This window comes from Vulpes lagopus, chromosome 5 (assembly GCF_018345385.1).
Source record: "Vulpes lagopus strain Blue_001 chromosome 5, ASM1834538v1, whole genome shotgun sequence".
NCBI lineage: Eukaryota > Metazoa > Chordata > Mammalia > Carnivora > Canidae > Vulpes > Vulpes lagopus.
The window spans coordinates 15,814,577-15,839,081 of record NC_054828.1 but is presented as its reverse complement, the minus strand read 5'-3'; the positions used below and the strand labels follow the sequence as shown (position 1 = coordinate 15,839,081).

At 37.0% G+C, this 24,505-nt stretch overlaps 1 protein-coding gene across 7 annotated transcripts in view; it reads left to right on the top strand.

Annotated features, from left to right (window-relative positions):
- RIC8B (RIC8 guanine nucleotide exchange factor B) overlaps nt 1–24,505 on the top strand; it is a 102,509-nt gene that overhangs the window by 25,432 nt on the left and 52,572 nt on the right. For all 7 annotated transcript variants that reach the window (XR_005987900.1, XR_005987897.1, XR_005987899.1 and 4 more), the window contains exons 3-4: nt 12,704–13,312; nt 23,936–24,030. Coding sequence is in view for 3 of the 7 variants with exons in the window: in XM_041755791.1 (XP_041611725.1) it covers nt 12,704–13,312; nt 23,936–24,030 (704 nt within the window). In the remaining 4 variants the exon portion in view is untranslated. The remainder of the gene's footprint in view (nt 1–12,703; nt 13,313–23,935; nt 24,031–24,505) is intronic.

The window sequence follows — 24,505 nt, the reverse complement described above, 5'->3', positions numbered from 1 at the left end:
GAAAGTTATTACATTTTCCTGTTTCTTATAAATAAAACAGACATTAGTCTATGTCTTTGGCAATGTTCACTTTGTTCACTGTTGTTTCATTTTGATTTAGTTATCCAATCACTGGCCTATTTTTATTCTAAATTAATCTATAAATCTTTACCTGAATTTTCCAACTAATAGTAAAGATTTTTGAAAATCTCAGTTCATTAAATCCTTTTGATAAGCACTGATGTTAGAAAATTACATGTCAAATCTACATATAGGCTTTTTATTTCAATCAGAAAAATGAGCCTCCTTCAAGATAACTGCTATTGGCTGAGATCTTTAATTATAGGTCTTGTTCTTGGAAGTGTACAGTTTTAGCCTTTACTGTGTACTGTCATCTTGTTTACTAAAACAACACTGTAATGCATATTATTCCCATTTTACACATAATGAAACTAAAGCTTGGAAAAACCAAATAACTTGCCTAGATCTCACAGGTTAAAAAAAAAAAAAGGCAAAGTGAAGACTGACTCTGGATGTCTTAAGTCATGTTTTTGTTTTGTTTTGTTTTTTAAATTTTTATTTATTTATGATAGTCACAGAGAGAGAGAGAGAGAGAGAGGCAGAGACACAGGCAGAGGGAGAAGCAGACTCCGTGCACCGGGAGCCTGATGTGGGATTCGATCCCGGGTCTCCAGGATCGCGCCCTGGGCCAAAGGCAGGCGCCAAACCGCTGCGCCACCCAGGGATCCCTTTGTTTTGTTTTTTTAAGAGAGTGCACCATGAGCAGGGGGAGGGTGGTGCAGAGGGATAAGGAGGAAGAGAGAATCTTAGGTTCCACCCCCAGGCTGGAGCCCAACATGGGGCTGGACCTCACGACCCTGAGGTCATGACATGAACTGAAATAAAGAGTCAGATGCTTAACTGACTGAGCTGTCCATGCGCCCCTGAAAGTCATATTCTTTACAACATGTAGCCTCTTACTAAGCATATTATAATAGCACTATACTGTAATGCATGCATTACAGTTATAATGTTAAATAACATTTATTATTTATTCTCTTGTAGGGCAGCACATACACGCTGTCTGATTTAATTCCCCCGACAACCCTATGAAGTAGGTACTATCATACTCATTTTATAGATCAGGAAATTTTAAAAGTTGACCATTTTATTCAAAATCATACAAATAAGTAAATGGCACCTAGGAATTAAGCCCAGAGCTTTAAAGATGTATCTGGACATAATACTTTGTATCTAATACATAGTGCTTTGAAGGTCGCAATTAGTATGTATGTGTGTAAGTATATATTCAGCATATTTGACAGTATCTTTGTACCGGTGGAACAAAAAGAAATAATCTCAGACACATCCTGCCCCCTCAAAGTTGATAACAGAGATACGAAGTCTCCATAAAGTATAATTCAAGGTCAGAGATGTGTCAAGTGCCATAAAACTGGTAGAGGTAGAAGAGGTTACTTCCTAAAGATTACAAAAATGACATTTGCCTTGAAAATGCAAGGCAAAGTACTGGGAATGTCAGGGTTTAAGAAGACATTCCAAATGTAGGAAATAACATGAGAAAAGGCACATATATTTACATAGGTAGTAGAGAGTAGGTTTCTCAGCCCAGATCAAGGATAATTGTGACAATAGATAGTTGAATATGAGTTTTGGAAAGGTGGACCTTGGGGGACTTATGATCTGACCCCTTCCTAGTTAATGAGTTTAGATGTATTTTATTTGAGGTATCCACTGTGGAGCAATGAGAGAGAAATGTCTACCAAGCAATATCATTTTGTTTTTGCTGCCAGCTTTTGGAAACGAGTCCCCTATCTCCTGAATGACTGATACCTCCATCAACCAATTTGTCCAAGTTAGAAATCTGAGAGGCTCCTTGTCTCCTCTCCTCTACCCTTGACAACCAGTCATTCCACCATTCAGTCAGTTTTACTTCCTTAAAATCTCTTTGATTTCATTTTTTTTAAATAGGCTCTACTCCCATTGTGGGGCTTGAACTCAGGACCCAAGATCAAGAGTCACATGCTCTACCAACTGAGCCAGCTAAGCATCCCTTTAAAATCTCGTAGCTTTCTATTTCTCTGCCTTAGTTCACACCACCATCATTTTTCACCTTATTTCTTTTTTTTTTTCATTTTTTTAAAGATTATTTATTTATTTACTCATAAGAGACACACACAGAGAGAGGCAGAGACACAGGCAGAGGGAGAAGCAGGCTCCATGCAGGGAGCCTGATGCAGGACTCGATCCTGGGAGCCCAGGATCATGCCCTGGGCCAAAGGTAGACGCTAAACTGCTGAGCCACCCAGGGATCCCCTTTCACCTTATTTCTGATGCTGTTCCCTTTCTTGTGCATTCTCCATTATTACCATCAGGATGATAATCCAAAACACAGATCAGATGTCATCCCCTTGCAAAAAGTTCCCCATTTCCCTCTGGATTAATTCCAACACTTCGTTCTCTTCATCATACAGACATGGACTAGTATATCCTTTCTTTAAACAAAAAACAAACAAAAAAACCTCTCTTGATCTTGGCATCCCTCTTATTACTGTCTCTAGTAATCCCTCTTATTACTGTCCTATTTATCTGTTTCCTATAGTCACATGTATTGAAAGATATGTATTTCTCTCTTCACACTTCATCTCCCAAATACTTTGCAGAAACTGCTTTTATGAAAGTCATTGGTGATCTAGCATTGCCAAATCATTATGCTACTTGATCTTTCATCAGATTTGAAATAGTTGACTATCCCCTCTATAAAATACTGCCCTATCTTGTCTTCAGGATACCACACTCCTAAATTTCCTCTTCTAAGTACAACTCTGATCTCTCTTATCAGATTCTCCTCCTCTGAGCCTCTCTCAGTGGTGGCATTTTTTAGCACTCTATCTTAGTCCCTCTATTTTCTATTTATTTTACTCTAAGTGATCTATTCGTATACTTCCAAGCACTTACTCCTAGAGAAGACAGAGCCCTGATGACTGCTTAAGGCTTCACCACATACATTCAGCTTTCTACTTGACATCTTTGTAGGCATTGCAAACTTAATATATCTATACAATTTTCTCCAAAACCTGTTCTTCCTCCAGTCATCCCATTCTCAGTAAATGACACTGGATTGCTCAAGCCAGAAGCTTCCTTCTCCCCCACAAGCAGCGAGTTTTGTCACTTTTTTCTCAAAAATACATGTCAAACCTATCTACTTCTCTACTGCTTCCATTCTAGTTGAAGCTGCATTTGTTCCTCTCCATTTTCCACACAGCAGCCAGTGTGATTTCTTAAAAATTTTTAATTGAGTTGTATTTCTCTTTGCTTTAACTTCTCTAGGGATTTTCATAGTGTTTAAAGTCCAATCTCCTTATCATAGCCTATAAAACTCCATGTAATCTGGTACCAGTTTACTTTCCAGTTAGATCTCAGAGCACTATATCACTAACATCACCCACTCTGACTTTCAGGACCTTAAACACATGAGGCTCTTCCTGCAATACTTTCTTTACACATTTAGCACCATCTCACCATCAGAAATTGTCTTAAATGTCACTCTGAAGTAGATCCAGTTATTTTCTATCATACCATCCTGTCAATTTCTCATAACATGTATATTTTTGTTCATTTATCTTCCTCATTAGACTGTCATCCCCATAACACATAACAGAATTATGTTTGTTTTGTTCACCAGTGTACACCTATCATATAACACAATGATATAGTAGACATTCAAGTATTTGTTAAATGACTGAATGGAAATTGAACGTATATGTTTCAGATCTCACCTTAGATGCCACTTCCTTAGGGTGTCTTTCCCCGAATTGGTCTACTTCCCTCCCATAGGACTTAGATTTGTCCTGTCATAGTTTTTTACATTTAAATCAGTGACTCTCAGTAGGGGGTGATTTTGTTTCTCAGGAGATATTTGGCAGTTTCTGGGGACATTTTTGATTGCTGTGATTGAGGAGTGGTAGTGTGAAGGTGTTACTGGCATCTAGTGGGTGGAGGCCAAAGATGCTATTAAATATCTTATAATATACATATCCTCGGAGAATTATCCGGTCCAAAATGTCAGTAGTGCTGAGGCTGAGAAATCCTGGCTTAGACCTATCAGAGCACTTACTACACTAATCTATGGCTTGTGTTTCTTTGTAATTCTCACCTATTTTAAGTTCCTTGGAAGTTTGCCTTCGTCTACCTAGTACCAAGGACATTGCCTTGGATTGATTCAATAGATACTTGGTGTATTCTTGATGAATGAATAAATAGATAAACAAATGAAGATACAGACCAACCATGGCACAACTAGGCCAACTTGGTCTAACTCTTGGTATTAGATATAGAGGGTTGTTCCTTAGTCACTGAGGTGAAATGTAACTTCTGTTACTTATGGAATGATGGTGCGAGAGGTTCTGTATATGAGGTATTGATGAGACATTGTATTTGAAAGGTGCGTTTTATTTAAGTTTAAAGCTAAGCTTGTAAAAAATAAATAAATATAGCTAAGCTTGTTGCAACAAAGGGACCCCAAGATAGAAGTGATTTAAGGAATAGTGGTGTTTTATTACCTTTTAAAGTAATAGTTCTGAGGTGATCAGTTCTAGTTAGGTAGGTGGGTGACTCTGCTCCATAAATTTATTTAGTTGCCCTATTTCCTTCTAAGTTGTCAAGTCATGCTTCACCATCTGAGCATCGTCTTAGTCTATACTGGGCTGCCACTTCCAAGATCTGGGCTACAGAATGGAACAAGAAAATGGAGAAGATATGCCCACTCTTAGACACCCAAACCTGAAAATGGCAGGCAACGTGTCCACATACATTCCATTGGCAAGTGTTCAGTCAAGTCATATGGCCACAAAGAGCACCTGAGGAATGTCATATGGCTAGGCAGTCGTGGGCCTTGCCACAGTTCTGTTACTATATAAGAAGAGAAGAATGGATTTTGGTGGACAATTATCAGTTATCAATACAATGCCCAGCAATTAAACTAAATCTTAGATAGGCATACTTAGGAGACTTGTATTATTCTCTCATTACTCTAGGCTCTGAGTTAGTTTTACTATTTTGGTTATAGAGTGGAAGAAGACTTATATAGTATAAAATGCATTCTCTGGAACAGTGCTTCTTAAATTAATTGTGGTCAAGGTTTTGTTATTTTTTCCCTAATTTGTAGTAGACCAGTGCTTTCATAAAATACAATAAAAATGAAACATTAAAAGAAATAATCATATCCTTTGATGGTCACAGCAAAGTCAGATTACTATAAATGTTTCTAAATGCAAACTCATTTTTTAATACCTATCTCTGTGTACCTTTCTCAACACAGTGTACTAACAAAGTTTGTGAATTGGCACCAATCTGTAGACACTTTTGAATAGCATTTACCTTTTGGGTTGCCAGAGTATAGTGAATTATGATGTCTGTATTTTAAACAAAGACCTTTTTTTAATGTATAAAATTTGATTTTTAGTTTTGAAGTATTTTTAGAAATCACCTTTTAAAACTATGTAAATCGGGATCCCTGGGTGGTGCAGCGGTTCAGCGCCTGCCTTTGGCCCAGGGCGCGATCCTGGAGACCCGGGATCGAATCCCACATCGGGCTCCCGGTGCATGGAGCCTGCTTCTCCCTCTGCCTGTGTCTCTGCCTCTCTCTCTCTCTCTCTCTCTGTAACTATCATAAATAAATAATAATAAAAAAAATTTAAAAAAAAATAAAAAAAAATAAAAAAATAAAACTATGTAAATCATGATAGATCATTTGAATGCTCATATATGCTTTATAGCATGTTCTGCTTGTTTCTTGGTTAAAGCCAAAGCTGATCTTAGTTTTAAAGATTCATAGTTCAGCTTACCATTTTAGAGCTAGAAGAAGATTGCCTTAGAGAGTCTTCCAATTTTAGTGTATGTGCTGCTGAAGCAAGCACTGCCTTAGAGAGTCTTAATGCATGTACAGATGAAGAAAGAGGCCTAATAGAGTGTCATGTCATGCTCAAGATTATAGTTAATAAATGAGGGATCCCTGGGTGGCGCAGTGGTTTAGCGCCTGCCTTTGGCCCAGAGCGCGATCCTGGAGACCCAGGATCGAATCCCACATCGGGCTCCCGGTGCATGGAGCCTGCTTCTCCCTCTGCCTGTGTCTCTGTCTCTCTCTCTCTCACTGTGTGCCTATCATAAATAAACAAATTAAAAAAAAAAATAAATGAGAGACAGCTAACAGTACAACCATTGACTTGGAGTGGAAATCACATTGGAATCAGATGATCTAGATTAAGTCCTGGCCTTCTGCTTCTTTTTTTTTAAGATTTTATTTATTTATTCATGAGACACACACAGAAAGAGAGACAGAGACAGAGACACAGGCAGAAGGAGAAGCAGGCTCCATGTAGGGAGCCTGACATGGGACTCAATCCCGGGACTCCAGGATCTGGCCCTGGGCTAAAGGCGGTGCTAAACCCCTGAGCCACCCGGGCTGCCCCTGGCCTTCTACTTCTTAGTTAAGTGTCCGTAGATTATAATTTAGTAAGTGTTTAATGAGCATTTCTTAGACTGAAGGATATGTATGAGAAGTTTTTTGTAAACCATACAGTACATAAGCAAGCAATATCACTATAATTATTAAAATTATGAGACCACCTCTTCTGATGGTAATAAGTCCAATACTCTTTCTGGATTCTGCTGTATATCATACTAGAGGCTTACTGAGAACAGAAGTCATTTAATAATGCATCAATTTAATACAATTTTTTAAGATTTTATTTATTTGAGAGCGAGAAAGAGCACAAGCAGAGGGAGGGGCAGAGGGAGAAGCAGACTTCCCACTGAGCAGGTAGAACAAGATGGGGCTCTATCCCAGGACCCTGAGATGGTGACCTGAGCCAAAGGCAGATGCTTAACTGAGTGAGTTACCCTGGTGCCCTAAAATTATTTTTATAAGTACTCTAGCATTGTGGGAAAATGCTGATAGTTAAGAATTAAAAAGTCAGGACACAGAGTGATAAACACATGATGATTGTAACTGTATTAAAGTAATATGCATATGTTACTGATAATCAAGTATATTGACTAAGGATAAATCCTTCTGTCTACTGTATATAAAATATACTAGCTAGTGTAATTATGCATATTTTTTATATTTTCTTAATTTTTTAAAAGATTTTATTTATTTACTCATGAGAGTCACAGAGAGGCAGAAACATAGGCAGAGGGAGAAGCAGGCTCCCTGTGGGGAATCCGATGCAGGACTGGATTCCAGAACCCCAGGATCACTCCCTGAGCCGAAGGCAGATGTTCAACCACTGAGCCACCCAGGCATCCCTTCTATTTTCTTTAATAGTTTGGTGCATTTTACATATTAAAGAACACATATATAGGGGCGCCTGGGTGGCTCAGTTGAATGTCTGACTCTTGATTTCGGCTTAGGTCATGATCTCATGGGTCATGGGATCAAGCCCCTTAGCAGGCTCTGAACTTAGGGTGTCTGCTTGAGATCCTCTCCCTCTGCCTCTCCTTCTCCCTCGTGTGCACGGGTGTGCATGTGCACTGTCTCTGTAAAATAAATAAATCTTAAAAAAAAAAACAATAAAGAACACACATACCTATATATGTATAAATTTTAAAAACTTTATATGAAGACATGTGAGTTCTGCTCCTCACGTAAAAGACTTTTTTACCCAAAAGGGCAAACCATCTTATAGTCCAGTCACAAGAATAGCCTTTACTACTGCTCTTTCCTTCTTAGAAGACAACATTAATGGATCTCTACTAATTCTTTTGATTTGAAGAACTTAATCTAGCCCATTTATATTTTAGGTGCTAACTTGTGTGCAAGTTGCTCTGCTAAGGGCTACAATGATCATGAAGAAATAAAACATAATAATTACCATTTATAGAGCACTTACTACAATCCTAGAGTCTCTTTCACAATAGCCTTATCCACTATAGGTGATATTATTCCCATTTTAGAAATGGGAAAGCGAGGCTCAAAGAAGTTAAATAGCATGTCTGAATCACACAGTAACAAAGCCTGGTATTAAACCCAGCTCTTTCTGATTCAAAGGCACTGCAGTATATATTTTCTTTTGTCTTTAAAAAAAAAAAAAGGCCTTCTGTCATCAGAGAGCTCTTAGTAGTTAACAGGAAGAATGTACTGAGTAGCAAATGATTGCTACAAATTGTGGTTTGGGTATTTCTTGGACAGGAAGAATATTGGGGGCTGAAGTGGTTAGAAAAAAAATTATATCAAAAGTGAATTTTAAGGCTATCTTTGGAGAATCGTTAAAACTTGAATACTCAAAGAGGAAGAAGAACTGATGCAAAGAGGGAGGCAATAAGAAAGCAAAAGAGCTCAATGTGAGATAATTTGGAAAGGAATTTAGCTAGAGAAGAGGGTTTGATAGGGGCATAGCATGAAAAAGAAACCTGAGAAAGCAGATTGGAGGATCTTACCTTTGAGATTTTATCTTATAATACTATGTAAAACCTGTACTGAACACTTATCACATGCCAGGCACTATTCAAAGTGCTATACATGTGGCTATCATTTAACTCTTATATAGTAAATGAGGCCCAGGGAGGCCAGGTTTGCCACAGTCTCACTGTTAGAAGATGGTAGACAAGCCAAGGTTGGAATACAAGAAATTTAAATCCAGAACCTATGCCCTTAATCACAACACTGCTCTGGTTCTAGAGTATATGGTAAGTTGAACAAGTTTTAAGCCCAGGACCACTGACCTTAAATAAGTAATATATTTCACACCTGGAGTAGTTTCTAATATTTAAGATAATTAAGGTTATGTGACCAGACAGTGACATCCCATTCCTATCCCTGCCACCCTTATACATCATCAGGACAGTCAAGGAGAAGTTAAGGTATTGGCTAATGGCTTTCAACTCTACCTATTATCTATGCTTATCTAGTGCATTGCTCTCAATTAACCCCTACCCTCTAACATCCAAGTTACGTGAGGCCATTGTTAACCATAGTTTGGTCGTTCTGAGTGTGGCTCCTGAATCATAAGCAGCAATTAGGAACTTGTTAAATATCCCAATTCTGGAGCCTCACTCAAGACCTACTGAATCAGAAATACTGGGGGCAAAGTTCAACAATGTGTTTTAATAATCCCTTTAGCTTATTATGATGCATGATGAAGTTTGAGAACCCACTGCTATAGTAAATTCCAGGGTTTCAGTTTAGGAGCAAACTTTTTTTTGGCAGTACTAGTATTAATACTGAGGAACCATTTGGGATCTTACTCTTGAGTTTATGCTGGTGGATGTGCAGTCTAACTTTATAGAAATAGCCATGACTTGCTAAGCTAGTGAGCATTTTAAAAGAGCATTTTAAAGCATTTTAATCTCAGACTCATTATTAGTCATTATACTTTGTAAGCATACCTAGTCTTAGCTTTATGATTTAGTTCTTTATAGAGAACCAGACCTCTAAGTGAAAGTTATTAAATCAGAAAATATTTCCATTAATTTTGATGGAAAAAATTGGGTTCCATGATAATCTAATGTACCAAAATAATTTTCAAATTAAAATATGTATCAGTTGAACAATGAAAACAAGTTTGTATAAATAAATATTTTCAAAGTAAATAAAAACAGTCTGTACCTAACATATAATGTAGTGACAGTTTGTTGTACTTGCAAAAAGAAGAAAAGACTTGATAGTAAGTGGTGGCTGGTGGAGGAGAAATACAAAGAAGTCATTCTTTGGAAGATGCTGGAGAGTCAGGTGGTAGGTTTTAAGGTTGGGAATTTGTGGTTATCTTGCACTTAAAAATAGTTATAGCACACCTGAGCCAGCCACATGGCTACAAATGAAACATAGCTTCTGTTCTCAAGGAGCCTGGAAAAGGAGTGAAATGCCCTAACAACTTACTCTCCACAAAAAGCAAAAATTTCTTGTTGGAAGCACAAATAGCAAAAGATGGAGTGACTGGGGAAGCATATAAACCCCCTCAGTATTCAAACTAAACCTGAGAAAAAGAGTGGGCTCCTGACGGGTGGACATGGTAGCTGGACATGCCATGGAAGGAGCAGCAAGGGAGAGGCTCAGGACGTACGGTCAGATGCCTGGGAGTCAGTTTGGAACACTTGAAAAAAAAAATAGCACATAATCAGGGGAACGGTGGGTAACAGAGATAGCAGTGGAAAAGGAAGCAGTAGACTCATTTCAACTGCATTCTGTGGGCAAGAAGGAGCTATGGAAAGTGAAGAGAGGAGAACATGTTTTAGGAAGAGTAAAATCAATTGAAAAAAATAGTTACAGCACAGAAAAATGCTGTTGGGGCAAAGTAAAGGTGAAACACAAGAACACCTTTGAAACACAAAAGTAGAGCATGTACTCAGCAGATGGAGAAAGTGTAGAATTCTCCCTCTTCAGTTTTCTGGCTTGGTGTACCTAGGCAAAACAAAATTTCTCAGATTCATCCAGATGTACATGATTTATTAATTTGCTCTTTATAATGTTCTCTGAATAAAAATGATTATATTTAGTACAGCAATAAGTGTATATTAAGTATCACTTTTGTTATATTTTGAATATGTCTTTATTTTTTTTTTGAGTTATAATAAAAAAAAAGCCAGGGAGGAAAGGGTCATTATCCAAAAAGTGGTTTAATTTTCAAGATATGTTACAATTATAGCAAAAATCTACCTAATGGTCATTATGTAAGGCACATCTATAAAGAGAAATGGCATGTTTAAGAACAACTATGATTGAAAATGGTGCTTTAAAGCTAGAACTCTTGTCTTTGTTTGCCAGTTGATCTCCAGAAAGCCTAGAGATGAGATAGTTTTTAAGTTTAAATTTTGTAGGCTCTCTAATCTCATTCATGTAGCCTCTTATGTTTGAGAGTTTCAGTCCTTTTGATTTATAGCCTTGTCTACTCCTGTTTGTAATTCATGCTTTGCTCTTTTTCTTTCTTGAGTCTGAAGGTGGAGCAAGAAAGGACCCATATTGTCTGTAGATTTGGGGGGATTTTATTGTTGCTGATGTTATCTTTGGTTTAGAAAGGAAGTAAAGATGTCTTTTTACTTAGATACATACAACTCCAAATTCACATATATAATATTTTATAATACCTTATTTATTACATGTTTCTTTTTTTTTTAAGATTTTATTTATTTATTCATAGAGACAGAGAGAGAGAGAGAGAGAGGGAGAAGCAGGCCCAATGCAGGGACCCTAACGTGGGACTCGATCCCGGGTCTCCGGGATCACACCCTGGACTGAAGGTGGCGCTAAACCGCTGAGCCACCTGGGCTCCCCTATTACATGTTTCTTAACTTAAACAGTAACACAGATGATTTCTCTCCTGAGTAAAGTTATGTGGGAGCAAAGGTTATCTGACTCCACTCCCAGAAATATACTTCATTGGAAATAGTATATAGAATGTGTTTTTGTTTTGTTTTTTGTTTTTTGAGTCTTTTTTTGTCTTAGATGTGAAAGATCAGAAATTGGAGAAAACTTTCTGTTTTTTATATTTTTATAATGGGCACATTATATTTACCCGCAAACTTGTGTTCATTTTTTAAATGTTTTAATGATGATAATAAGATTAAATGAAAGTCCCTTGTAGTTATCAGAGATGGCAGGGATAGAGTTGACATTGTTATAAAATTTTTTCAGCTTGTAATGTTAATCTCCTTCCTACTTCCATCTAGAAAACATAGTGTAGACCATTGAAAAACATGGAGGTTAGGGGCACTAGCCTATAGCACAGTCAAAAAACTGCGTATAATTTTTAACTCCTTAAAAACTTAACTACTGATAGCCTACTATGACCAGAAGAAGGCTTACCAACATAGTCAATTAACACATATTTTATCTTATATATTATTGTATTCATATTTTACAATAAAATAGAGAAAGGTGTTATTAAGAACATCATAAGGAAAATACAGTACTGTACTGTATTTATCCAAAAAATCCATGCACTAGTGGATCCATGTGTTCAAACCCATGTTGTTCAAGGGTCAACTATACCTTTAAAGTTGGTACTTCCAAGCCTGTACAACTAGGATGTACAGAGAAGGTACACACAGCGTGGGATTCTTGCCTAGATCATAATGCTCGACCCACAGATAGCCTCTTTTTAGAGAGTTAAAGTCTGATGATTGGTTAATACAAATATGATGTTAATCCTAGTTGTTGCTGTTGTTTTTATAAGGTGTAACAGGTACAGAAGTGGTCCTCAGTTGAACAGTTATTATACCTGCTAGCTTCACGTATAAGGTGTGAGCTTGAGAGACCCAGACCACAGTCTATGGATAAGAAAGCTGGACATTGAATTTTGAAAGAATCACCAGGTTCCTAAATTTAGCAATGATATGAATAATTACTTTTTTAAAAATGCAAGATAGATATGTACACTTTGGGTCCATTAGCTATAATTCAGATTAATTGCCTTCCATCCTAATATTATGTGTAGTCTGATATTAAAAATCTGTTGAGAACAACATTATATAAGACCTGACTGATTCATTATGGCCTCTCTAGCCTTCAATTTTCATATCTATAAGTGAAAAAAGTGCAGCAAATATAAGATCTCTTTCAGTTCTAACATTCTGTAACTTAAAAAAAAAAAAAGTAAAAATCCTTTTTAGCCAGAATCTGACTGATGTTACATACTTTGGAAGAGAACTACTCTGTTTTAAATCATTTAAGCCAAATAATGATTTGTGCATACTTGTTCTTGTTTTTCAGAAACTCTGTGAGGGGATATTTAAAATCCTTGCAAAGGACATCCCAACAACATGTCAAGTGTCCTGCCTGGAAGTTCTCCGCATTCTCTCCAGAGACAAAAAGATTTTAGTTCCTGTAACAACCAAGGAAAATATGCAGATACTGCTGCGACTAGCCAAGCTAAATGAGTCGGATGATTCTTTGGAGAAGGTGTCAGAGTTCCCAGTTATTGTGGAGTCATTAAAATGTCTGTGTAACATAGTGTTCAACAGTCAGATGGCACAGCAGCTTAGTCTGGAACTTAACCTTGCTGCAAAGCTCTGTAACCTTCTGAGAAAGTGCAAGGACCGAAAGTTTATCAATGACATTAAGTGCTTTGACTTGCGCTTGCTCTTCCTCCTATCACTTTTGCACACCGACATCAGATCACAATTGCGCTATGAGCTCCAGGGACTACCGCTGCTGACCCAGATCTTGGAAAGTGCCTTTAGCATCAAGTGGACCGATGAATATGAATCGGCCATAGACCATAATGGACCTCCTCTCTCACCTCAGGAGACAGACTGTGCCATTGAGGCCCTCAAAGCTCTCTTCAATGTGACGGTAGACAGTTGGAAGGTGCATAAAGAGGTAAGGTTGAGAAGGATGTTCTTATCTACCTGTAATTTAATTGGTCTGGGGCATCCCTAGAGCTGCCTGCAAGGGAAGAATGAATGCTCACTTTCCATTTGTGTAATACCAGAAAAATAGGATAAAAATGAGCTATTATTTCATTTTTTTTTGTTTTTCATAGATTTTTAAAATTTTAATTCCAATATAGTTAATTATGGATTATTATTTCATAAGGTGCTAAGTATAGTTACTTTTCTGAGTTGTACTATCACCTTTTTTTTTTTTAAGTGACTCTTTTAGGAACAAGGTCCTGAAGCAGATTTGATAGTTTATATCTAAGTACTCAAAAGAACAATACGCTAAACAAGAAACTTAGTTCAAGGAAGGCAACAATTATAAGTGAAGTGCACATAAACTTTTTTCCTTTCTTCTAGAATGTTAACATTTCACATTTACCCTCTTTCTTTAACCTTAAACAATGAGTGACATTGAGCTCCTGCCTTAGAAAGAAAGAGCAAGAAAGAAACAAATGAGTGAATGAATGAATGAATGAATGAATGAATGAATGACGTATTTTGATGCCAGAGTAAATAAATTATCTTTTCTGACAATTGACTTGAGGACTTAGGCTAACATTTTGCTCTGTCCATTTGAAAGAGTGCTCACCATGAATACAGATCTGTTTTTGACAGCAGCCTACTTTGAAAGGATTATCTAAGTGCAGTGCTATAGTGGGAGTATGCAGGCATCTGAGTTTTAAAGTGCAAATAGGTCTATATTTTGAAACCAAATATTTGAAGATCAGTCCTAACAGCTGTTTTAGATGACTGTAGTATGGTCAGTTTTTCCTGAGACTTGGCAGGAAAAGATGTGGAAAGCCCACATGCTCCATTTATGCTTTGAAACCAAATATTTGGAAGTATTTAAAATATTATGTCTCTATGCTTATTTGGTACCTTCTATGGTTATTTTTCTTACACTGTTTGTTTTGGTGTTTTTAAGTTCTCTATTTAGTTGCAAGAGCTCTTCTGAGTCTGTTGGTTTGCCATTATTGGAGCCCCTGTTATTTAAATTGTGCCGAAAATAGTAGCTCACACTGTTCAGATTCCTGACCAAAAGGGTTTATAGTTCAATGGCTTCACATCAGTATATGTATAGAATGACATGTAATATATATCAGTAAATTGAGATTAGCCTTCATTAGTCTAATAGCAGGGCTGGAAGAAGCCTTAGAAGATGTTGAAGCAGCAATTACTCATTCTGGGTTATAGAAAGTTTATTCTCCAAAAGATACATGAGAAAGGATCAGTAATCCTGAAGTAGGCAGCTCAGCGGACCGAGAGCTTCTTTTGAGTTGTGGATCAGTAAATAAAGCTATTATAAAATGTGCCCAGCTGTTGTGACTCTGGGCTATTACTGAAGTCACCAGGAATTTAAACAGTACTGAATACAGGATCCTGCCAACCCATTTAGGCAAGAGTATGAGAAAGGTTTTTGTGTGTGTGTGTTTTTTTTTAAGATTTATTTATTTCTTCATGAGAGGCAGAGACATAGGCAGAGGGAAAAGAAGGCTCCCTGCAGTAAGCCCGATGCAGGACTCAATCCCAGGACCCCACCCAGAAACCTAAGATCATGACCTGAGCCAAAGACAGATGCTCAACCACTGAGCCACCCAGGTGCCCCTGAGAAAGTTTTTTTTTTTTAAACCAGTTGAGTTTCCATGAGTCTCCAAATTCAAATTTTGTCAAACATTTGGTCAGTCAGTCAGTCAATAAATATTTTTGACCAATTGCTACATATTCCGGCATTGTTGCAAGTAATAGACATAGTCTCTGCCTTCAGTTTTGTTGGTAAGACAAGTAATAAGTAAACAAATATATAATTCAAATTGTGTTAAGTGCTAGGAGAGAAATAGTGCAATGATTGAGAATGCATAGCATAGTCAGGGAAAACCTGTGAAGTTATCTCCTGAGATAGAAAACTGAGAATGATGGAATAGTCATTTGAAGATTGGGGGATGGACATTTCTCAGAAATTGAACAACATATGAAAAGACCCAGATATCAGAGCATAGGGAGGTAGGTACCCACAGCATAGCATAGGGAAAATCTATAATAAGGATACGGAGAAACTTGCTAATAAGAGACCATTTACTTGGATTTTAATAATGCCTTGATTGTCAGATGAATGGCATCTTTCTCCAACTGAGCAAGCGCCTCAAGAATTGTTAATACTTTAAAATACCAACTTAAATAAAGAGATATTGAAAACTTATTGTACAGAAGAATCCAACTTTAAAGGTTAATTTTAAAAATAACTAATATTATTTTCCTTATACTGAAAATACATGCTCATCATAGAAGATCTAAGGAAAAAAGCATACAAACAATAAAAAAGTACAAATCCCGTATAAACCTACTACTCAAAGATAAGCACTGTTTGCATTTGATGCGTATCTTTCTAACCATTCTTCATTGTATAATATATAAACATATGTATAATTTCTTCTTACAAAAATGTAGTCATTTTATAATCTTGATTCTTTTTTCCACAGTAAATGTCCTTGAAGAGTAGTGGTTTACAAAATGTTCCTTGAAGCCATAAAGCTCCTAGGAGTAGGATAAGTTCCAGGTTCCCCACCCTCACTTTCAAAAAAGCATCTTTGTTGTTCTTGTTTTTTCTTTTTAAATTTAGGTTGTAACTAGATATCACTTGAGGATAAAAAGAATTATGCAACCAAAAATAACTTAACGGCTGACTTATTTTCCTCTTTGCCAAAGGTTGATAAATCCTTATGAAGAAATAATCTCCAGAAGTCATTTTATTATACTTAGGGAATACTTGAATATTCCTTCATAAGGATCTGTCAACTTTTAACAAATTCCCTATGTGTAGGCATTTAGATTGTTTGCAGTTGTTTGCTATTTTACAAAGTAGTACAGTGAATTTTCTTATTGTAATATTTTGTAGATAAATTCCTGAAATTGTTGAGCTAGAGCATTTTTTTAAAACTAAGCGTTTTTGATATATATTGCCAAATTGCCCTTCAGAAGAAAAGTGCTAGTTTATACCTTTGCAGACTCGGGGCATATCACCTTTATCTAACTGTTAACAGAGATAGAGATGTTTGGTTTTGGTTTTAACTGTTCTAGTAGGTATTATTTATCACTGTTCATTTATAATTCATCAAAAAGAGAAAATCAATGTCCATTTTAGGTTCATATCTCAGTGTTACATTCCTGCCTGCCTGCTGATATCATCAGCAGATTAATTTGGAGATTCCTTTCCATTCAGTAGGAAATGTAGCTGGCCTTATTTCCACATGGTGCCCTTCTGTCTCCCTCACTTTCTCCTTCCCTCCCTGTCTCATTTTCTCTTTCCTAAAGGTAGTACAAAGTGTGAGATGGTCAAAAAGCTACTTTAGCAGGACCTGAAGTCAATTCTAGAAAAGTTAACTGAAATGGTCTTGTCTTCCTCCTGCTTTAACAGTTTGCTAAATCTCTTTGTTGATGGAGGAAAGCACATCATTCTTGAAATCCCTTGCCTAGCACACGTTCCCTTCTGCTTCCTAGGTTATCAGTGCAGTTTAATGAGAAAACACAAGGACCAACAGACATTTTAGAGTCAGACAACCAAGTGTGAACAGTGCAGTAAGTACAAGTTTCTGAGTAGTCAAAAGATGCATTTGAGTCAGATAAAAAAGTGAATATCCAATATGAGACATTAATTGGGAATGTCACAGTGTAACAGAAAAGGTTAGTTTCATAGTTTCATGATTACTTTAGAGACATTAAAGGAAATGTGGGAAGAGGACATGGTATTAAACAAAAATAAATCTTCAAGCTGTGCCATGTTTTTTTGCTGAATCATCTTTTTAATAAGCATTGAGTGCCCAATAATGTGCCAAGTTCTACATTAGACATACAAGATACAAGATGAAAACATCACTGCCCTCAAAAACCAGTCTAATAGGAAAATCAGACATGTGAACACAGATAGATATACACATGTTTGTTACATTATTTATTATTCTTCTCTATATTTTCTATATGTTTAGAAATAAGAATCACCTCAGTAATGCATAGATTCTTTAAATACAATATGTTCTAGATCTTTAAGGGTATGTCTAACCTCACTGCATAGTCTTTCTGCTAAGCAACAGAACCTAGGACAGAATAGACAATCAATAAATATTTGTTTAATGAAAAATAAAATGTTATATACAGAAATATATAGGAGAAAAAGTCCAAAGTTAGCAGAGAGGAAGGAAAAGTTTATGATACCTTTTAAAATGCCAAAGCTGTTGGGGCATGTGGGTGGCTAAGTTGGTTAAGCATCTGCCTTCATCTTAGGTCATAATCTCAGGGTCCTGGGATCGAGCCCTGAGTTTGGCTCCCCCCTCAGCAGGGAGTCTGCTTCTCCCTCTCCCTCTGCCCCTCCCCTCTCTTCTCATTCACTTTATTTCTTTCTGTCTCTCAGATAAATACAAATCTTTAAAAAAAATTCAAAGCTATTAAAAAATTCTCTAGAAGCCTAACCCTTTAATAACACTGTTTAGAGCAGCAGATTTCTAGCCATTTTAAAGTTACAGCACTCTACTTTATAACATTTATATCCCCCCTTGTAAATAATTCAAAAAAGCATTTATTACTCTCTGCCCAGAATCCTGTTAGATGCAAAAGATGCAGAGGTAAAGTATATTATCTTTGCCTCAAAGGAGGCAGAGGTTTTTGAACATAAACAATTTGGTAGGACAAATAATCATGGTAAAGGTAAGCAAAAGGACCAGGGTGAAACATAGGATAAAATGCTACCTGAGATATAGCTGTATTTCTAGGTAATTGTGCAAAAATTGGGGGGTATGTATATTTCTGTGTCTGAGTGTCTTTCACTTTATATAGGATTGAAATTACATTTTCATAAGACAAGTTTCCTAAACCTTCTTGAAGAAATTAGAACTACCCTGGGGTAACAATACTCTATTAGGACTCATTGCTGTGCAGTATTCTCCCTTCAGACTTTCTCAGGCATTGACACTTTGAATGAAAAGATGTGAGGAAATTGATACCTTTACCAAACAAAAGTGTAATCTTCCACAGTTTGCACAGGAGAAAAAAAGCAACAGGACAATAGTAGATTTGTAATTAAGAAGTAAGGGCTAAATTGAACACCAATAAAAAATAAATTTATTATTAAAAAAAAAGAAGTAAGGGCTATATATAAAGAGATCCCAAAGAATTTCCTTTTTTTTTTTTTTTAAGATTTTATTTATTCATGAGAGACAGAGAGAGAGAGAGAGAGAGGCAGAGACACAGGCAGAGGGAGAAGCAGGCTCCAGGCAGGGAGCCTGACGTGGGACTCGATTCCGGGTCCCCAGGGTCAGGCCCTGGGCTGAAGTCGGCCCTAAACCGCTGTGCCACCAGGGCTGCCCGAGATCTCAAAGAATTTCCTGAGTTTTTAATCTCTGTTTTAATTGAATGTTATCTCATTTTGGATTTCCACTGTCACAGCAAGCCTGTTTGCTTTCTCTTTCTCCTCCCTTCATCCTTGATGACTTTTTTTCTTCTCAACCTTTGGAGATAATATGATTTCAGAGGAGAGAATATTGATATCTTAAAGATATCAAAGCTAAGATGAAACAAGTAAATTATAGTTATATAAACTGTATTTGTATAATGTTTTATAAAGAACAATTATATTTAATCTTTCCAGCATCCTTGTGCTACAAGAGCATTCACCCCATTTGACAAATGAGGATACGAAAGATCAGATAGAATGAATTACTTATGGAATGTCATACTGCAGAATAGCCAACGCTAGGAAATAGTATTCAGGCCAGACTTCTTGAATGGGAGCACTCATTCAACAAATTTTGACTGAGACATAGACTAGTGGAATAGAGTCGAGTCTAGAAATAAACCTATACATATATAGTCAGCTGGATTATGCCAGAGGTAGTGTGGGAATGCAGTTGGGAAAAAGTGGACTTTTAATAAGTTGCACTGAATCAATTTTATGGCTATATGGAAGAAAAATGAATTTGAATTCCTATCTTACACCATATGCAAAAAATTAATTTGAGATGGATGAGAACCTAAATATGAAAGGTAAAACAGGGATCCCTGGGTGGCGCAGCAGTTTAGCTCCTGCCTTTGGCCCAGGGCGCGATCCTGGAGACCCGGGATCGAATCCCACGTCGGGCTCCCGGTGCATGGAGCCTGCTTCTCCCTCTGCCTGTGTCTCTGCCTCTCTCTCTCTCTGTGACTATCATAAATAAATTTTAAAAAATTAAAAAAAAAAGTAAAACAGGGATCCCAAGGTAAAACAATAAAGCTTTTAAAGGCAAACAGATTATCTTCATGACTTTAAGTCATACATTTCTTAAGTAGGCAAAGATTTCTAAAACAGGACAGAATAAGAATCAAATCTTAAAGGAAAAGTTGACAGCTTGGTCTTCATTAAAATGAGCTCATCAAGAGAAGGAAGTAAAAAAGCAGACCACCAAATGGGAGAAGATTTTTTAAGACATCTATAAATAAATGACTCTATCCAGAATATTCTGTCAAGAATATCCAGAAAAAGTTATAAAGTCAGCCAACCTAATAGAAGAATTGACAAAAGGCTTGAACAGGCAATTCACAAAAGAGGTATTCAAATGACCAGTAGTTGTATGAAACTTCATTAGTCATCAGGAAAATCCAAAATAAAACCAAGAGACCATTGCACACCAACAAGAATGACTAAATTTTAAAAGGCTGACAATACCAAGTGTTAACCACAACTGTAGAGCAAGTAGTGAGAGTATAAATTGGTATAAACACTTTGAAACGCTATTTGGGAATATATTCTAAAGCTTGGCATATGTATATGCCCTATGACACAGCAAATGAGATGTAAGAAAGTATACTCACAGCAGTCTTCATGAATATAGCCCCAAACTGGAAACATCACGAGTAGGATAGATAAGTAAATTGTAATATATTCATTATATTCAGCAGTGCTTTCTTCACCTAACTAGAATTTTTTTGCATTAGCTATCAGAATAAAACTTTCATATAGTACAATATTACACACAGTGTCAAACTGGAAAAGTCTTTAAGTGTTCATGCACACCTTTGGCACTTGTGGCACTGCAGATCATTAGCAAATGGTATGGACCAGCCCAGCGCTGGTCCATAGACTGCACCTCGAATAGCACTGCTCTCAAGTGATGAAAATGAAGAGACTGTGGGTACACATAACAACCTGAATGAATCTCACAACCAGACACAAAAGAGTCTGTGTTTTATTATTTCATTCAAGTAAAGTTCATTGACAACAAAAAATCACTAATCTGCGATGTTAGAAGTTAGGATTACCCTTGATGAGCAGGAGACTATCATTCTAAGAGGCCATGAAGAGATTTCTGGAGTTCTTGATCTTGGCTTTGGATCATTTTTATGCTGGTTATATGGATATGCTCATTTTTGTAAAAATGTATCTAATTGCCCACTGATGACTGGGTGACTTTTTGTTTTACTTATAATTTACATTAAAAATGATCAAACACGGGGGCACCTGAGTGGCTCTGTCAGTTGAGCGTTGGGCTCTTGGCTTCTGTTGAGTCATGGTCTCAGGGCTGTGGGCTCCATGTGGACTCCACACTGGGTATGGAACCTACTTGGGATTCTCTTTCTCTCTCTCGTTCTGTGTCTTTCTCTCTCTCGTTTCTCTCTCTCTCCCTCTCTAAAGAAATAATTATTGAACACCTATTAAACACATGCACTCTAAACTTGTGAAGGTAATAGATCAGTACAGAAAACAATGGGTATGCAAGTATATAAATGAATGTGTCATTACAAATTATGATTTTATGAAAGGAATGGTAGTAACAAGATACAGTGATAGAAAATAATGAAGAAACCTACTTAGATAAGGTGGTCAAAGAAGGGGCTTCTCTAATAAAATATTTTAGCTGGGACCTGAAAGATGAAAAGGAATTGGTGATTGCCAGTAGTGGAGGAAACAATCCAGGGATTTTAGCAGTTGTTTTGGGTAGAAAAATAAAGAGAATTTAGTGGATTTATGGTAAAAGAGGGCATCACAGACATAGGTATAACTTGGGAATTGGTGTTATAAAAGTTGGGACAGAAGGAAGTAGGATTTTTGGTTTACAGCTGCAAGTAAAGAGAGCAAAATGGATAGTTTTGCTTGTCAATATCAGCATGATAAGAGAACAATTGTGATATCTAGAATAAAGGAAAACCTAGGTTTTTGTTTTGTTTTGAGAGAGAGCGTGTGAATGTGAGTGAGTACATGGAGATGGGAAGGGGCAGAGAGATGGCGAGAGAGAATACCAAGCAGACTCCCTGCTCAGTGCAGAGCCCAACATAGGGCTCTGTCTCACGACCCTGAGGTTGTAACCTGAGGTAAAATCAAGAGTTGACACTTAACTAAGCCACCCAGATGCCTCAGAAAAATCTAGTTTAAAAGGAAGTGCATTACCACTTAATTTTCAAAACCAAGGAAAATATGATATTCTAAGAGTTAAGAAATTGAAGGAGTGCCTAGGTAACACAGTCAGTTGGGCATCAGACTCTTGGTTTCAACTGGGGTCGCTATCTCAGGGTCATGGATTGGGCCCCACCTGGGGCTCTGGCTGGGTGCAGAGTCTGCTTAGGTTTCTCTCTCCCTCTCCCTCTCCTTCTCCCTGTCCCCCTCTCCACTGTTCACACTTGCTCACTCTCTAAAATTAATGGATGAATCTTTAAAAAAAAAGAAGAAAAAAAGGGTTGGGGGCCACCTGGGTGGCTCAGCAGTTGAGCATCTGCCTTCAGCTCAGGGCGTGATCCTGGGGTCCAGGATCGAGTCCTGTATCGGGCTCCTTGTGGGGAGCCTGCTTCTCCCTCTGCCTGTGTCTCTGCCTCTCTCTCTGTCTCTCATGAATAAATAAAATCTTTTTTAAAAAAAAGAATTAAGAAGTGGAAGAATTTCATATGTGTTTCAGTGTGCTTCATGTAATTTGGGGAAAGTAAAAGTGTATTTGCATATTAGAGAATTTTGTTTCAGGCATTTAGAAATGGATGGCAAATGGGACGGTGTCCAGGTCAACCCTGCCAGTCTTTGTGTCTCTGGCATTCCACCGATTCCTTGTTCCCTTTCCTCTCTTCCTTCCACAACACTTGATTATTTCATTATCACTCATTTTAGCTCTATCTTCTGTTTCCTTCCTCCCTCATCCTTCCCCCTCACCTTCAAATGTTCCATTGCAAGTGCTAAGCACTTCCTTGTATAGCATCCTCTTTAATTCTTCTATAACCCTAACAGTCATGTATGTGTGGAGATGCGTGGGGAAACTGGCTCAGAGTAGCTATATGACTTGTCTAGGGTCACAACCTAGACTCTAGACTCCTAAGTGCGGTGCTTTTTCCATTATGCCACTGAGGCTTCTGTCTCTTCCAAATTGAACATATGATAGTTTTATGCTTAAAATACTGTCATCTGCATTATGAGTAATGAAATTAGGCTCTATTGTTTGTTAGATTTTATAAGACATATCTTCTCAGAAGGCTGAGTTATATATGTGAATATAAGAACATCTATGAATATATGTATATGAGTATATTTTACTTTATACAGACTTGAGATAAATTATATGCTAAACTTTTTAAGTTTTTTATAAAGATTTTTAAATTTTCAAATTTTTAAATTTGTGTTTTTGAAGTAATTCGTGACTTCCTGAAGTATAGCATGTGCAGGATCTCTATTATAATGATCATTCATTATAATCATTATAATGATTATATCATTAGATCATTATCTGTCTTCTTAATTACTAAAAATCTGGAAGAAGAGAGATATGACCTTGATGCAGGTGATTAAGGAAATGCTAGTAGTGCAAGATCTCGCTAAAAAAGAGGAGGTAAACTAAGTGGTTGTTCATAAGTTAGCTTATTTCCTACTGCTTGTGTTTGTCCCTCTGACTCTTTATGTGTCTTTAATACCAATGAGTAAACGTTGGCAAATAGGAGATTAAACTCACATCATTATTTTTTCATCACTTGCTGCTAATTCTGAAAGAATTAACAAGATTTGGGGGACCTAGGAGATTAAGAAGACTCATTAAAATGAAGTTGATAGATTACAGATTTTAATTTATTGATTTTGAAAATCCAGAAATGAGGCATTAAGGATATACAACCCACTATTAAAATATCTGATAGCACTACATCTATTTGAACTTTTATAACAATTAATAGACTGGAACAGTATACTATCAAAAGAATCTAGGCTTTCTGGAAATGGCAAAGATCCTCAGGTGAATCAAATCTTAAGGTTAAACAATGGGAAATACCTAGATATGGATCATGCATCTCTTTGCCTGACATGCCATAAGGAATGCTAGCTAGATCACCACCTTCTGTTTTTAACCATTTCTGGAGGTGACTGTAGCTCTTCATGTGAGACAGTAACTATTCACTAAGTGCTGAGAACTTTTTCTACAATACCCTGACTTCTATTACGTATGCTAGAAGAATGACTGTTTAGGGGGACAGGTGGACCATATGATGACTCTCAGCGATGTAAGGGATGTAGTGATACTCCAGACTCCCTCATTAAGGCATTCAATCCCCAATTTTTCCTCTTTTTTATTTGCTGTAGAGTGATTCTCATCAGTTCCGTGTCATGGCAGCTGTCCTTCGCCATTGTTTACTAATCGTAGGTCCAACTGAAGACAAAACAGAAGAGCTGCACAGGTAGGTAACCTCTGTGTTGATACCTTAGTGAAGGACATCATCAATTCTTGTTTTTATGCATGTAATTTTAGTTGTCATAAGCACAAGAAAGTGAAAATATTACAGCAAATCAGGTAACTGGTGAGAAATCATTACTGTGTCCTCATGAGAAATTTTCATTCTATCCCTTTTGACTTTATTAAATTGAGTCCCAACAAAAGAAGACAATTTGGCATTTGTTGCATTCAACCATAAAACCCAGGGCAACAATAATAATAGCACAATTCAGTAGTTATTGAATACTGTGTAGTGACATGATGCTGAGTGCTTTATATTAACTTATTTTAAACGGCACACCCACTTTATGAGGTAAGTACTGCTATTTTCCCCTTTTGACAGGTGATGAAATTGGGGCATAGAAAGATGAAGCAATTTCTCTGAGATCACATAGCCCTAGTAAGTGACAGGGCTTGGATTTGAATCCTGCTTTTCATTA